Source organism: Oryzias latipes, chromosome 24 (genome assembly GCF_053564925.1).
Source record: "Oryzias latipes strain Hd-rR chromosome 24, Olatipes_Hd-rR_3.1".
In the NCBI taxonomy this organism is placed as follows: Eukaryota; Metazoa; Chordata; class Actinopteri; order Beloniformes; family Adrianichthyidae; genus Oryzias; species Oryzias latipes.
Genome location: NC_136260.1, coordinates 12,134,363 through 12,150,312, shown reverse-complemented (window position 1 = coordinate 12,150,312; position 15,950 = coordinate 12,134,363). Strand labels below are relative to the sequence as shown.

At 41.0% G+C, this 15,950-nt stretch overlaps 3 protein-coding genes and 1 non-coding gene across 5 annotated transcripts; all 4 read right to left on the bottom strand.

The window, feature by feature from the left end:
- Positions 1–1,368: 1,368 nt before the first annotated feature.
- LOC101158815 (alpha-1-antitrypsin homolog) lies at positions 1,369–3,491 on the bottom strand. Its single transcript, XM_011491746.4, has 5 exons — positions 3,362–3,491; positions 2,571–3,183; positions 2,222–2,492; positions 1,994–2,141; positions 1,369–1,895 (listed from the first exon to the last, which is right to left on the bottom strand). Exons 2-5 carry the CDS (start codon positions 3,172–3,174, stop codon positions 1,704–1,706), a joined length of 1,215 nt encoding a protein of 404 aa, XP_011490048.1. The 5' UTR covers positions 3,175–3,183; positions 3,362–3,491; the 3' UTR covers positions 1,369–1,703.
- Positions 3,492–7,859: 4,368 nt separating this feature from the next.
- clmnb (calmin b) lies at positions 7,860–13,273 on the bottom strand. 2 transcript variants are annotated; one of them, XM_020714766.3, is made up of 10 exons: positions 13,066–13,273; positions 12,746–12,807; positions 12,577–12,672; positions 12,385–12,468; positions 12,211–12,303; positions 11,932–12,143; positions 11,651–11,844; positions 11,467–11,549; positions 10,111–11,144; positions 7,860–9,208 (listed from the first exon to the last, which is right to left on the bottom strand). In XM_020714766.3, exons 1-10 carry the CDS (start codon positions 13,139–13,141, stop codon positions 9,082–9,084), a joined length of 2,061 nt encoding a protein of 686 aa, XP_020570425.1. In that variant the 5' UTR covers positions 13,142–13,273; the 3' UTR covers positions 7,860–9,081. The 2 variants fall into 2 exon arrangements, with proteins under 2 accessions (XP_020570425.1, XP_004083858.2); XM_004083810.5 differs by having other exon boundaries at positions 7,860–9,211; positions 13,066–13,272.
- Positions 13,274–14,741: 1,468 nt separating this feature from the next.
- On the bottom strand, positions 14,742–15,017 carry LOC111947124 (small Cajal body-specific RNA 13). The gene has a single exon (XR_002872939.1).
- Positions 15,018–15,082: 65 nt separating this feature from the next.
- On the bottom strand, positions 15,083–15,860 carry prkrip1 (PRKR interacting protein 1). The gene has a single exon (XM_004083661.5). It carries the CDS (start codon positions 15,858–15,860, stop codon positions 15,294–15,296), a length of 567 nt encoding a protein of 188 aa, XP_004083709.1. The 3' UTR covers positions 15,083–15,293.
- Between the last annotated feature and the right edge of the window lie 90 nt (positions 15,861–15,950).

The window sequence follows — 15,950 nt, the reverse complement described above, 5'->3', positions numbered from 1 at the left end:
TGCTGGAGAGGGAGACAAAGTGTATGTGTACCGATTGTGTAAAAAAAATAAAAAGAAAAAAAATGAAGTCAATTGACCTTTCTATTGACAAGTCAAAGGACAAGTCGTATGAGGCCGACGGCCTTGGGGTTGCACACACACTCCATGCTGCTCCGCTGGACAAAAAGGTTGCCTAACAAATCTGTTCACCAATATGGTTACTCAGGAATCTTATTATTGAGGAGAAACAGTGATGAAAATGGCCTCTTTGGGGCAAATAACAAGGATGAAGCCTTCCAACCTGAGCTTTGTATTAACAATTGTTGTTTTGCTTATTTATTTAAAAACTTTTCATACTGTCCTGTTTCATAAAGAAACTCCAAAACACCATAAAACACTAAAACTTTGACACACAAACTGTAAAGATTCAGTAGAATTGTGACAATGTCTACTCACTATATGGCTTGAAAAGATTCACACAATTTCAGTGCGTATTTAAATCGAGAATTCTGTTGCTGAATGTTTCCTGTAGATATTGATCCCTTTTTATAGTACCTGTCATACTAATAAGGTCACCAGGAATTACAAATCCCTTGACTAAATGTCTGCAGTCGTATCTCCATAAATTTTGGAAGGTTTGTGTGAGATTAATGAAACATCGTTGGGCCAAATGTTTGCCAAAGTCCAGCTGCTCCTCTCCTTTGCTCAAAAGATGCTTGCAGGCATCCCTGACCTTTGTCTACTTAACGGAGTTCATGCTGGAACATAGCCAGACATCAGTGTCCCCACATGAACCCTGCAGACAGTGAGGGCACAGAGATGTCCTGAAGATAAGTCGACTTTGAAGGTTTTGTGGAGGACAAAGGCCCTCTGCTGATTTCTAGAGCTGGAGTCATTCTGGTCCAGAAGGAACAATACAAACACACCATGGAGCAAATTTCCCAACCTTTTCCCCCTCTGATGACAAAAGTAAAAAGAGCTGATATCCACTAAATAGGGTTGACATTCACAGAACTTTAGGGAAAATGCAAACTTTAGGAAAAGTGTCTTTTAAATTACACAACAGTCTGCTTTTACCGTGTGATCAGGATTAAATCCTTATAATTCACATGTAATTAGGTAGGTTGTGTAGATTATTGCCTTAGAGGAGAACATCCCATCTTATTACAAGCTTTTCCAACAAACACAACATGCACACAAAGGGTACACTGTCCGTGCTTCATGCTGCTTCATGTTGCTTGTTAGTTGGCAAAATTAGGCAAACAGCAAACGATAAATCTGTATGGAAATAAAGATAAAGGGGGAAAAAAAACAGTTTTCTCTCTGGTAAATTGTTTTTTTTTATATGATCCAAAATCACAATGAAATGCAATAAATACACAGGTCACGTCCTTCATGAAAGTTTATTTTATTTCATGGGAGATGCAGTCCTCATACATCAGCTATAGTACATTAACATTGTGGACTGATACTTTACAAACTGTCCAAAATAGAATTTGACTATTTCTATCACTGAAAACAGTAAGAAAAACCTATACTAGTATATGTAAACAGTAATAAACTTCACTGGTGGATTAATCAATGGATGGTATTTGTTGTCTATTTGGTTGTTTCAGTTTTTTGTGTTTTTTTTTACGTCACTGTAGACATTGAGGTAAACTGCCTGCCTTTGGCGAGCTGACCGCCGTGAGTACCCGCGGATACTAGACGCCGCCTGGGCACCTTTACACAGCAGCGGGGTTGTTTATCTTGCCCATGAAGAGGACGCTCCTCGTTGAGTGCTCCAAGATGAGGACGACGAAGGGCCTGTTGAGCATCACGGTCTCCGGCATGCTCATCGGCATGATTTCCATAGTGGTGCCCGCTGCTGCCTCTGTTCCAGTTTCATCCACACTCAGCACAGCCTGGTGGGATGCCTACAGGAAAGAAAAAACAAACAACAGCTCACAGTAAATAGGAATTGGTTCAAGAAAATAAGGTCTTGGTAGACTACAAGCGGTCATTTTTGCCATACCCTTGAGAGCTTGAGCATGACTTCACTGGACATGCCAGAGAAATCCGCCTTGTCACCAAAAGCATTTGTCACTCCCATTTCTTTTAGAGTGTCATCCAAAGATGTGGGAACAGAGATGGAGAACTTTGGCATGTAGAAGTTCACGTTACTGGGGGAAACACAAAAATGCCGATTAGGATTCTATGAGATGAGCAAAAAAGGATGGAAGAACGAAGGGAGGTCACTTACTTCTTGAAGAGTGAGTTGTGCCAGTGCCAGATCTTGTCCTTGTCAATAAAGTCCTCCATCTGTTTCATCTTACCCTCATTGGGTAGAAGAATCATCATGGAGGTGTTTCCCTTGTAGGGCAGGACAACGACGGTAGTGTGGTTTTCATTGTCGTCGTAATGGTCAAAACGGCCTGTTTTTTTCATCATGTCCACCTCAACTTTGGTGTTCTCGTCTACATAGAAATCCGCCTTGGTTGTTAAATTTGCATCAAATGGTTTTTCCCACTGTCCTGTAGGAGACGACAGTAATACATTTGTTGGAATCTGGTTCAATCACAATGGAAAATGTTCTTAAAAAGGGCCTTTACCTCTGAAGTACACATAGTTGATCAGAACCATGGCCGTCTCAGGGTCCAGGTCCTTTACCATGTCTTTGATTTTGTCGTTGGTTTTACTGGCAATGTGCTTGTTGAGCTCAGCTGTGGCCTCCTGGGGTTTACTGAAGTCAACATTAAAAACTTCACCGGAGAAGTGCTTCTTGATACCTTTTAGGAATGACTCCAGTGGAGTAAAACCAGAGCGCACCGCTGCGGTGTTGCCCACATCCAACTGCTGGTCTTGTTGGCTATGGCCAAGCATGTGAAAGAGATGCTCGTACGCTTCGTTGACCTGTTCCTGACTGAAGGCGCTGTAGCCCAAGGTGGAGAACAGCTGGCTGTGTGTGTCGCCACGCGCCCCTGTGGACAGCATGGACAAGGCGGTGGCAATGCCAAGAGAGGAGAAGAAGATGTTCTGTCCAGCAGCAGTCTTGGCATTGAAGTTTTTGTAGAGGGCGAAGGCAAAGTCAGCATTTGGAGGGGCCAATTTGTGGCAGGTCAGTTCGCCGTCGTGGCTGTGTCCATGGTGGTGGTCTGCCCAAGCTGCTGCCAGCAGCAGGGCTGTCAAAGCACAACTAAGAAAAAGACCCCGCATCTTCACAGCCTGTGCAAAGAAAGACGCCAGTCTTAGGAAAGCAAGCAGTATTTTTAATGGGATGTACCACAAATCCTTAACATTTTAAAACTAAAAAGACTGTGAATCAATATAAGCATTTTGTATTTTATTGTGTCATTTTGTTTCATACCTTCTTTTCAAACATTAAACAAATCTGAAGGCTTACCTTTACTGTCCACTTTCTGCTGCAAAAAGCCCCACAGAAGTTTACCGTTTATATAGGAGCTCAAAGAAACGATTGATACGGGTCAAACATTAACCACGACCAGTCCCTCTTCTCTGTGAAATTCCTCAGCTCTGCACTAAAGCAAGATGATTTACTCAGCAGTGAGATAATGGGCTGCTCAAAAATAATGCACAAATGATTTGTGTTGCATCATGTGTCTGGTTTCAGTGTATGAAATACTTCAACAAAGTAGTTTAGAGTCACAAAGAAGTTCAGAATGAACATATTGTCAGCTTTAATGTGTGGGTTTTTTTCCTTTATCTTTGCTTCCATGCAGATTTATCGTTTGGTCATGACTACCCACAAATCCATAGCTAATGTGGAATTGTGGAAAAAACTGTTTTTACTACAATCATTGTCGGAATATCTTTTGTTTCAATGTATTTCAGTATCACTATCCTATTATCTAAAGACAAGAGTTTTTTAGAAATTAGCCTTTAAATGGTTTTGCATTTGAAAAATTCCAAAATAATTAAATAATCTGCATTCATCCCATTGTACCAAACTGCCGCAAACACCCATTTTTTAAACTATATGTGACCTTTAATAACTACATGTTAATGTATAAATAAAAACGTAAATTTTATGTGTTTTTTTTTAAATGTTGGGTAAAATTGACAAAGATTAGTACAAAAAAGTACTAATAAACAGAATAAATATAGAATAAATAGAAATGTGACTAAAAATTTGGGATAAACTGAAGGTACAATGTAGGCAAGCGCTACAGAAAAGAAGTAAATTAAAACAATGACAATTAACTGAATTTTGGCATCTGAGACCCTAACTGACTGAAAATAATGACAAAGCTGATTTTTTATATAAATGTAAAATTTAAAGTAATAAATGTATCATAATGATCTTTTATTTTGTACTACACTTGTTCAGTTGTGCTTCTGTCTCATTATGAGCTCCGTAACACTGACTCCTTTTTGATCTTTAAATCCGTTTAAGCTTGCATTTCCGGAACACAATTTCACATTTTCTGTCAGCTGAATTTACTAAGGAATCCAATTTATTTATTGTTTTTAACATGTTGTGATTTTATTGTGTTTTACCTCTAACTTTGTACGGTGACCTTGGGTGTTTTGAAAGGGGCTTTTAAATAAAATGTATTATTATTATTATTATAAGTTAGCATGAAATAGGCAAAAGAAAAAAGAAATGCTAAGCTGCTGACAGAAAATAATCACAAACCAGATTTTCTTCAAAGATTTAGAAATAATAATTATCAAAGGGATGATGGGAAATGAAGGGAAGCTTACACTGCGTAAAAGTCCCACCACAACTCTGAGGTGTATTTGTAATGAACTCCTGCCGCTCTGCAGAAACTATGTCCTAACAACACATAAAAAAACGACAATCATAATGAAAAGAACACTGGGAACACTTTGAAAATAGAACAAAATATGGACACTTTTTTTTACTAAAATGTCTGCAGCAGCGAAAATGTCCAGAATAAAACATTCCTTTCTGTATTTTTGTTTTAATATTAACTACGACTCAATAAAAACATATTAAATGTGAAAAATAGAAACTAACAGTTGTGTGTCAGTCTGTTTTTTGAAGCATATATCCTAGAAGTTATAGTGCAGGTTGGCAGATGCAGCAATTACCCAACTTTATATTTAAGGGTTGAAAGATAAGCAATGAGTTACAATAACTGTACATAGCTTTTAGTAGTTCATTGATGAGGTCATTCTAAATTGAGATGAACATATTAACCCTGAAAGAGAAGCTCCAACCTTGCCTGTTGTGTCACCTCTGCACACATGGCCCTTTGCTGCTTTGGGTTGTCGCATGTTTGCCATGAATCAGCGGGGCCTTCCTGATTAATAGGCTTTTATTTTTGCGACTTGTGATAGATATGCTGTCCTTTTCATCCAATTATTCTCTATTCATCATCTACTCTGTGAATTTCAATGCGTTATCTCTTCAAGGGTGGCTGATTCTCCCTGCGTTAAATATGACACTCTTTTTTTATAAACCTTTTTTTTGTGGTTTGATGAAAAAGCCGGGATACTATTTCAAAGCAATTTTCCAATAATTGCGTAAGATGATAAAAAAGATATTTAAAGAGGAAATTGGTTTCAGAGATGGGAAAGTAGGACTGCAGGGAAAATGCTTCTGTAATGGCAAAAAAAAAATAAAAACGTGTGTTTTGCAAAGCAAAAACTGATTTATACGCATGGATAAATTGCTGACGATAAAACTTCCTTTTTTTATTTTTCTCTGAACAGAGCAGAAATTAACTTTAAATCATTTTGTGTTTGGGGAGGGGTCAATAGGGAATCATTTCCACAAAATAGCTTGAAAGTATTTGATTTTTCCATTACATGAAGTCAGGTTTCTCTGTTTCTCACCTCTTCCATCAAAACCTCTTTTAGAGACTTAATGTTTCACAGTTTAGTAGAAAGTACTGGGGTTTTGGTTTTCTTATCTCACTCTGAAACGTTAAGATGTTTTCTACTGTGTTGATTTTCCTGAATTTACAATGAAAGTAATTGTTTTTGTATTTTAAATTAAATTTTATTTGTCAGAAGGATGATGAGTTTAGGTTCAGTTTTCAAGCTGATCTTAAAGATCCTTTAAAGAATAAGACAGGAAGAGCTAAACACAATATTTTTAATGAGAATGGGATTGTTGTATTGTGTTATTTGTCACAATCCGGATCTTTTTTTAGTCCTCTCCAACCTGACCTAGTCAGAGCAGATGGTTGTCCTTTCAGAGACTCATTATTGGTTTCTTCCAATTCATTACCATATTTGGTAAAAGTAAAAGTCATGTTTTATTTTTATTTATTTTGCACGGTTTGGCTAAGGGTGCGGCTTATCCCCAGGGGATGGGTCAAATGCGGAGAACAATATCCCATTTGTGGGATAAATAAAGTAACAATTATTATTATTATTATAATAATAATAATTACTATTATTATTATTATTATTATTTATATTATTATACTCAGGGACTTACGTATGCAAAAGAAAAAAAGCTAATTTGTTGTTTTCCCACGGACAACCACTAGAGAGGACTGTACCACAGAAAACATAACATTACATCATTATCAGTAAATTGAGAAACAAAGATCCCAAAAAGACAATTAAATTGCGCAGATTGTAAACTGCAGGTATTTGAAATACGCCGCAGAAAGTGGATTCAGGGAGGCGGGAGTAGTTGAAACAGACGCAGAGTCTGAAGACGGCCATGAAGACGAAAAAGCCTCGCTGCATCTAACTTTAGCGGTGAATGACAAGTTCAGTAAATGATGAAATGATATCGAGAGTTTTGGGTGACTTGTTAGCATGTGCTTTATGCTATAGTTATCTGAATAACTGTTCACACCGGAGCTGTTGCTGGAGACACAACAATAACACACGCTCTTTGACATACCGCACATCCATGACCGTTTACCCGATCAGTGAATCAGTTGGTTCTGACGCAGACATAGGCAGCACTTAACGAATGTATATTTTTGCATCTTAGCCTAAAGCCACTTTTCTCCTCTTTATATTTCACCGGAATTACATCACTGCATCAACGGTTGAAGAGTTACGGTAAAAAGCTCCAGTGTTAAAAGGTTAACATGCTGTGCTGGCATGCGTGTTCAATTCACTGTCTATGCTACATGTAACTAAATAATCTTAAATGTGCTACGTTATCAACAGGATGATTCCCAAAATTGAGACTTTTTTTAATGTTCTTTGTTTCACATTTTTTTGGCTGCAACGACTTATAGAAAATACAGTAATTTGTTAGCAGTTTTCTTTTCCACAGTTGCGCAAAAATCTGAAGAGTCTCATGTTATCAATGGATTCTGTTCCTTATGGTAACTGGACTTTAACCCTTGTGCTATCCTAGGCACTTTAACATTGGGAGTTGGGTCATCTAGACCCACTAGACAGTCCGCTGAACCTTTTTTCTTCAATGATTTGTGATCTTCACTGATGTCCATGGATTACATGAAATCTTTCCACCTTTATCCACCTGTGTCATGTTAGGGAGAACACGTGTTTGTTGTGTCAAACACAACACTTTTGAAGTCAGTGACGCGACATAAACTGATCCACCACAAGGGCAAAACACAGAGAAAGAAGCAGAAAAATGCAGTTTCTGTAACAGTTCTTAAGCGTGTGATCGTAAACGTTTGCATTTGGTCACATGACATCCAGCATCTCTGCTGTATTCAGCACATACAGAACATGAAACCTCCATTAAGCTGCTTAAACAAGCAGCGAAACATTTCCTGGGTCAGCTTTTAAAATCCAGTTACGCTAAAGAACAAAATCCTGCAACAGTCGTACAAATGCATGCACAAAAAACACAGTTACGTGAACAAAATCTGAAGGGAATTGTTATCATTATATAAGAACTGGCTTACAGCTAAGTTCTTATAAATGCAAATATTTTCCGTTAGGTAAAAAGCAGAAACAGCATGTTCATTGATGTTTGTTTCTTTTATTGCTGTAAATGGTATTTTGCTTGTGCACCAGGCACCCTAGTGGTTACTGTGTGAACTGATCTGGCTCCAATTTGAATTTGAAAGCAGCCTCAAACAGGAAGTGAGCAGTTTTGGTCCTTTGGCTTCCTGCGAGAACACGGAGGCTTCCAGTGCGAGGAGTCGCTTCAAGTGGCTCTGACTACTACGACTTCAGTTCAGGCCCATGATGCTGCTGGTTGTTCAGAGCCCCTTCAGAAGAGCAGGTTTTACTCAAAGGTCAAAACCTGGAGTCAGAATCAGTTCTATGCAGATTAGTCCCAGGTAAAGACACACCTGTCCAGGTTCGGAAGCACTGGAGACAGGATGAGCTTCTTTTTAGGGGAGGTGAGGGATCCTATGGGGGCGGTGGCAGCTGTGTTGAAAGAGCATCGATCTCTGAGGTTCAGTTTTTGACCTTTGGGCAGAGATTTGAGCAAACAATGGCCGCCTGCTTTCAGGTTCTTAGAATTCCAACAGCAATCAAAGTGCATCTGTGGCACAGTGAGGACAGGCTGTGGTCTCGAACACTTACATAACTGGTTGCTTCTTTATTTTCCGCTGATTTTTGGCTCCAGTATTCAAACAAAACGTGCATACGGCCTCCAAAAAGCAAATTTAGTTTAAGAAAGTGAAGCTTGAGGAAAGCCGGCTCAAAGCAGTTCACACCATCGACTGGTAGAAGTGAGACAAAAACATGGAAACAGTGTCGATGCTGCGCCAGGAGTAACCCTCTGAGAGTCGGCAAAATGTCAAAGCCGTTATTAAATATTATCAGCCTAATCTCAACCTCTAATTAAACAGCAGGTCATGTGGGGATTCTCAGCAGGCGTGGGAGCGCTTCTCTAGCCGGCTGTGGCGGTGCGGTGCCACCATGTGGCCGAAAGAGAGCACTTTTGGGGGAAGCTTTACCACACAACCAGTGGCTTGCCTGTCGACTAAACAACAAGCTCACAAATTACCTGTTATGACATTTAAAACATATAAAATTGCAGGGATTAAAGCTGTACAGTTTTATTTAAATGGACAGCAATCTTATTAGTAAAAAATTACATTGAGACTTAGCAAGAAACAAACATAATTAATAAAAAAGAAGGAAAAAGGAAATTCTCCAGCAGATTTAGTCCAGCTCTAGTTTCCCGTTTGACTCATTAGTGGAAAGTGGGCTAATGTGACGAAGCAGAGAGACTCAGGGGTTCATGTGAGGCAGGAGGAAGAAGCAGTAAAGGAGGATCCAGAGGAGCAGCAGCATTTCCAGCTCTAATGGGGTTAGGCCACAGGAGGCTGCTAAAGAGTGAGGGGAGCGCCTGTCCTCTCTGCTGAAAACACAGAAACACAGAAGATTAAACGGTCACTCCTCAAGTTCAGGTATAAAAAGTGAAAATAAAATAAAAATAAAAACCAGACCTCAGTTCTGTTTAAAGATGTCAGACTTTTTGTTTTAAAAAAGAGTTTCTTTGCTTTATGACATTTGAGAGGAAATTAAATCAGGTTAAAAAAATACTTCAAACTGCTGGAAAAAAAAGCAATGCCCCTATTTTTACAGGTATTTTGAAAATGCAAACCTGGCTAACGCTTCTAACATGCCTAAGGTGTAACATGTTACAAACAAGTTCTGAAGCTAATGTGAACGCTAATAAAGTCTGACTTGCTGACGGGCTTCTCCTCAACTTTTGTCTCACTTAATGTGCTTTTTAGCTTGATGTGCCGTATAGATGACACTATGGGTCCCATAGTGCAGAAAATCTCCCTTCAACTCTTTATTTTACTGTTCATCCAAGTTTCCACTGCACTGAACCGCACCATGGTTCACTTGCAAGTGGACTGAGCTGCTGCTCTTGTTTCACACTGACACAAGGGACACAGACCGAGAAATTGAACTCAGGTCTGAATTTGACGGCCCAGTAGGAACCAATGACTGTAGATGAGCAGTGGACTGAGTGACTGACTGAGTGACCCCGCCCCCCTCCAGACAGGAAGTACCCGCTGGCTCCAACAAGCCAAACTCCCATTGACTTCGAAAGAGAACTAAACAGCTATCATCCTAGTTGTCAGAATAACCCTTCTTGCATTGAACCTTTTATAACACGTTTTTACTAATCCTTATTTTTTCTGGATATTTTTAAGGTAGTACAAAAATATTCCGGTTATAAAGTGGCCAATCAGATGCTTAAATGAAAGGATGTGGGCCCACTTTTGCCCAGCTGTGAATTAGTACCTGAGTGTTGGTGAAGCTGCATCAAACCCAGAGGTCGACCTTGTTTTGCCATCACAGGGGTCTCCATGGTGCTTTTCCAGGGGGCTCTCACCAGACTGAACCATTGCTGTGATCAGATCGTTAAATCCCCTGATTTCCAGTTCAGTGCTCCTTCGCATGGCTGGAGGAGAATCCATCAGAAGAGGAGCTTCCTCCTCCTCTGCTTCCTCCTTAAAGCCATCTCCTGAACTTCTTCCAGCAGCATCGAGCCTCTCTGAGCTTTTGTCTTTGGATTTTGTACTTCTTGCATCCATTGTGCTTGTTTTCACCTCCTTTTGCTTCTCTCCATCATGATAGTCTCCCTCTCGATCTTCCACAGCCGTCTCCTCTGTGTTCTTGTTGACCACTGAAAGCATCGCTTCGTCTTTACTTTCTGTAAAACTTTTTTGGTTTTTGTTCAACTCAAAGTTCCTTTGAAGCCCAAGATGACCCCAAACTTCAAATTCTGAGTGGAAATCTAAGTTCTGATTGGGCTGAAAGCCGTTCACAGTTCCAGCTTCCATGTGTTTCAGCTCCTCTCTCATCTCCTCCACTGTTTCCTCCTCTACTTTTGACACTTGCTTTTTCAGCACCTTATATGGTTGAAAAGCCTCTTCGTTCAGGTCTAGGATGTAGCTGTATGCGTCCTCCTCATCAGAGTCCAATGATGACAGGCTCCCATCTTCTGAACCAAAGGAAACTGGACTTTCATGCCCTCTCTGGCTTTCATCCCTCCAGTCCAAACCCTTGCTGACCCACATGTGGACCTCCTGATCGCCTGCTTTTGCGTTTAGCGGACTCGGCAGCTTCAGAGCTCTTAGAGGAGAGATGCAGGAGGCAGAGGCGGGAGAGGTTCCAGAAGATTTCCTCGACCACCGCTTCCACAGCTGCAGCTCGCTGCTTCTTTCAAAACTTTGCAGCTGAGCTTGGGCTTTTGAGGCTTCTGCGATCGTCTCTTTGGACTGGACTGATCCAAAGCTAGGAATCTCAAAAACATCCGTATCCGGTGTCTGATTCTAAGAAACAACACAAATAGTAAAGATAAAAAGCTAAAAGTTCTTGGGTTTAAATATTGGAAAAGCATTTTTAGTAGTCGTTAAGGAAACATTTGTGTAAACAATCTTTGGTCACAACATTGCAAATTCCTGGCTTATAATTTCATTGGTGCTCTAAAGTGATGTCATAGTGTGTTTTCTAAGAATCATGCATAATATGGAGTTAATTCAGTCTCAATAATCAGAAATGCACATAACCTGTTTAACAAATACACACGCTCTGATTCACAACTGCAATTTTACGCAAATGTGCAATGTTAATATGTCAAACAGTAAAACTCACCTCATCCATGTCTGACCAAAGTCCCAGGAACATAGAAACATAGGTGATGATGGACTGCTCATCCGGCCAGTCGGCTGTTACATCTGTGGTAGGATGGCAAACCGTTAGCCATTTAAGCTACTGTCTGACCAATGAAGATGCAAACGTCACACATCTTGTCATCAGAGCTCCTGATGGTGTTTACCTTCAGGCTCCAGCAGAGGCGGCACATCCAAACTGCGGTGAGCTACTGTGAAGGCCTGTTGAAGGTTTTCTTCAGGCGGTTTGGACAAGCTCTCCCTCAGGTCCACCAAGTCAGGGTTTATGGACTTGATCAACGCTAGGAAAGCCAGACCAGACCTCCAGCTCCTCCCAAAGTCATGGACGTCAACACCGTACCTGCAGATTTATGACAATAATTATAATAATAATTAATATTTTTAACACCAACAAAACTTTCAAAGGTCACTTTGGGGTCAGACTCACTTTGATGTGCATTTCTGAACCCACTGCAGGAGCGTCCTGATTGTTTTGCCGTGGTACTTTGGCTCTCGTTCCGGCTTCCTACTTTTCCTCGGAAGGGAGTTGCAGGAATAGCAGCCGCCATCATCCGGCGAAGGTTGGAGGTCATTTTCAGATGACAAGGAAGACAGGCTGGAGGACAAACGTCTCTGGAGTCTTCCAGTCACCTTCTTTACCTGAATTATAAAGCATGTAAGAAGAAAACAGACAGCAAAAACCACTGGGGAAAAATCAAAGTCTGACCTGGAAATGCAGGATAATGTTCCAAATGAGGCTGAGAACAACGGAGGGAACGCCGTCAGCGACGCTGGAAGCATCGATGCCAAGCAGCTTCACCTGGAAAACATGGGTTAGGAATCTAGAAACACAAGTGAAGGTGTTCATATTTTCATTTTTATAGCGCTCAAAAATTCTCACATGTCTGTCATCCAGGAAAGCCAGAGCCTTGGAAATGTTGTTCAGTTTGAAAATGCGATGGGAGGGGGTTCGAAACCTGTAAAACTGCCGTGGAAGATCAGAGGTTGAGTGCGTATGTGTTTAGAAATGAAAGTCTGATGTATAAAATTCTATTTAAAAAAAAAGAAATCCAAAATAAGATGTGGATCGTACTAGCTTGCACCCCGTCAGCTCCTCCAGAAGCACCATGAGCACTTTTCCATCCTGAATATCATCAAAAAGGTCGCCCACTTCAAGAGATGCTTCATGCTTGTGAAAAAAAAAAGGTTGTTGAAAACTTTTTTTCAAAACAAAGTTTAAAAGAATGAAACAGATTCCTTACTCTCTGCAGAAAAATGTTTATCCATCTTGTGAAGGTTCTCTTTTGCGTCGCTTTCCTCTCATCTGTTATAAGACAAAGTGGAAATTCTGTTCTTATAACATGAAAAATGTTCGTATTTAGCTAATTTGTCTTTAATACCTTGTCATATTTTACATTTTTTGAACAAAAAAATCAACAGTTTTATTTATAGTTAAGCAATCGGAGGTCATGAAGCTAAAGAAATGTCTATAGAGCTAAATTTAAGGTATTTATGTTAGTTTTTTTTAAATAAAACATTTGAGGACTCCTTGAAAAAGAAAAAAAGCAGGCTAAGAAGTTACCTTTCTGCGGCCCAATTGGACCTCTGATCCCTTCTGCTGCTTTCCCCTGTGAATCCCAGCTGTCCGGCATTCTCATTTCCTTTTCTCATCCTCCATCGTAGCGTTGGGAGAAAAAAAAGAACGGCTCCAGAGGACGGGGATCGAAGCAGCTCAGAGGTTTCCTCACAGAATCAGTACTGAGGCGAGAGAAAATGAGGAAGCTGTCCTGCCCCGACACGCTGAAAAAATCCCTCTGAGGCGTTCAGATACCACCCCCTTACAGGACAGGGCTTCCAAAATCCAAGGAGTGGAGAAAGGAAAGTCTTTTCGGGATTATTACGAGGGAAAATGAAGAAACGCGGAGATGTTTTGCAGGTCGTTGACCTCTAACTACATCATTCACCACAGTTTGCCTGAACACGTCTTGACTCAGGAAATGTGTTCATATTTGGTGATTCAAGATGATTAAATCGTTTTTTTACATTATTGCAAGTTTTTTCCAGCCTGCATTTATGTTTTCAAATGTTTATCGCAGCTCATTTTTGTGAGTTTATTTAAAATTAGTAAAAAGTTGAAAACATATAAGAGGAAAACCTCAAAAACTCTGAGCTTTAACATGTAGATTTATGGTTAAAGCCATAAAAATGACACCGTATTGACAGATTTTAGAGTCACCTACAACATAAAAGAGTATTTTTTGTTGAAAAGGAGGAACCAAAGTGTGTTTGTAAATGAACAGTAGGAGGCAGTAAAGCTCCTTTTGTCAAAGCGTTCCCAGTGTTCTTTTACTCATGATGATGATGCTGTTTTTAGAAAAATCAACAAACATGAGCAGCGGGAGTACATTAAAAATTCCCCTCTGAGTTGCGGGATAGAGCACATCTAAGATAGCACAAGGGCTAGTGGGGTCTAGATGACCCCACTCCCAATGTTGCCTAGGATAGAACAAGGGTTACAAAAAGAAAAAACACTTTAATGAATTTTTTTTAAAGCTATAGAAATATAACTAATAGAAATATCCCAATATTTTTAACAGTCGTTTATTAATGATTGTAACCCTTGTGCTATTTTAGATGACCCCACCCTTACATTGACGTGTTCTTCCTACCATGACAAAGGTGGATAAAGGTGGAAAGATTTCATGTAATCCATGGAAACCAGTGAAGATCACAAATCATTGAAGAAGAAAAGTTCAGAGCTCTGTCTAGTGGGTCTAGATGACCCAACTCCCAATGGTAAAGTGCCTAGGAAAGCACAAGGGTTACAGAGTCCAGGGCCTGATCTGCTGCTTTAATCAGATCCTTGAAGGACAAGTCCTGAAGATAAATATAAAAAAAAAAAAAATTCTTTAACTTGTCCTCCCATGGGAGCAACCCCCTTCACACGCACCGGACCCCCACCACGGAGCCGGAGGCCAAGACCCGGCAGACCCCTGGCCGAGGACTAAGAGGTACAGAGAGCATGCAAAGCCAAGAAGTCCTGCCCCGCCCCCCAACCCAGAGACCCCAGGGGAACAACCAGCACCCCATCCCAAGGGAGTCATCCTGACCTGGACGATGGAGCTCCCTCAGAAGTCAGAAAAGAAAAGATTAAAAAATGTAATAAGTTGAAAGTTTTCTTTATTTGTAAGAATGTTTATGGAAAATTACCAGCTGTACAAGAACAGAAACAAAACGTGGAAAATAACAGAATGGTGTGACTGTGACAGCTGACAGTGTCTGAAAGGAAACGCTTTCCTCATCTCAAACAATATCCATCTGCCTGGCTTTTACTCTGCCTGCCTCTAGATCAGCGACGGCCACTGAGCCGGACGGTCGCCACCGTGGAAAGCAGGACTTTGTCCGAAGAAGATCGCACGTGGAACCCCCAACCCTTGAGGGGTCACGCCTTTTCATTCTTTGAGATGCTCTTTGCAGCTTTGTTTGGCCCACAAGCGACTGGTTTCACCAGGGGCAGCTTCACAACACTGCAAAAATATGTCCCTAATGTCATGCACAGCTCAGAGAATAACATGACAAAATAAAAGCATACAGAGAACTGAGCAAATACATTTTTATTTAAAAAATTCAAACTTAGTGGGTTCAATTTGACAGTCAGGAAAGAATTTTGATTTACTCAAAATCACAAATGTATAAACTGATGTCAAAGTTTGTTATTTTGACAACATTTGTATTTTAGTCCACTGGGTCATCAGAGGGAGCCTGGGTCAGTCCAGCTTCAGAAACAAACAGCTCTGCAGTGTTCTGCTGTTATTTTCTTCCCATGATAAAGCTGGGAGCCTCCGCATCATCCTCCTTCTCAGCCTCATCCTCCTCCTCCTCTTCATCACTGCTGCTCGCCGTTTTCTCTGCTGTGTCCGATTTGTCTTGATCCCCCACTTTGGCTTTTTTCGCCATCAGCTTCTTCTGCTTCAGCTTCTCTCGCTTCTTCCGCCGCTTCTCCGTGCGTTCCTGCGCCGCCTTCCTGTTCTCCTCCAGCTTCTTTAGGTAGTCCAGGTCCTTCTGCTGCTTCTCCGACAGCTTGTCCAGGAAATCCTGTCTTTGGTACTCCCTGCGGCGCAAGTGGCGGTAAACGTGGAACTCCCCACTGCCCGCGCCGGCGCTCGAGCCCATCACGTCCCTGACGAACTCCGGCGGCGCGCGCGGGTTCCACTCCTTCGGCCTGTCCGGAATGGGAGCTGGTTTCTCGGGGTTCCGCATGAGCCGCTCAAGCCGTAAACGTTGCTCCTCTGCCGGGTTCTTGGGAATAATTAGAGGCTGAGCCTCTTTGGCTCCAGATTTCCCCGGCTTGTTATTTTTTTGTGTGTTCGCCGCCATCTTTCAAAGAATTTTCGTTTTCTTCCGCTTTGTAGCGACTTGCCCCGGAAGTACCCCCCTCCCTAGCTCTACAAATATCCTTTTTATTGA

Bases quoted from the DNA above. Each gene is read 5' to 3' on its own strand.
- clmnb (XM_004083810.5), bottom strand. From the start codon at position 13,141: ATGAGAATGCCGGACAGCTGGGATTCACAGGGGAAAGCAGCAGAAGGG. The intron at 11,845-11,931 runs GTGAGTCTGACC...ATAAATCTGCAG, and splicing joins GTTCAGAAATGCACATCAAA to GTACGGTGTTGACGTCCATG. The intron at 11,550-11,650 runs GTAAACACCATC...ATCCTACCACAG, and splicing joins GCCTCTGCTGGAGCCTGAAG to ATGTAACAGCCGACTGGCCG.
- prkrip1 (XM_004083661.5), bottom strand. From the start codon at position 15,860: ATGGCGGCGAACACACAAAAAAATAACAAGCCGGGGAAATCTGGAGCC.
- LOC101158815 (XM_011491746.4), bottom strand. From the start codon at position 3,174: ATGCGGGGTCTTTTTCTTAGTTGTGCTTTGACAGCCCTGCTGCTGGCA. The intron at 2,142-2,221 runs GTAAGTGACCTC...TGTTTCCCCCAG, and splicing joins CACAACTCACTCTTCAAGAA to TAACGTGAACTTCTACATGC. The intron at 1,896-1,993 runs GTATGGCAAAAA...TCTTTCCTGTAG, and splicing joins TCATGCTCAAGCTCTCAAGG to GCATCCCACCAGGCTGTGCT.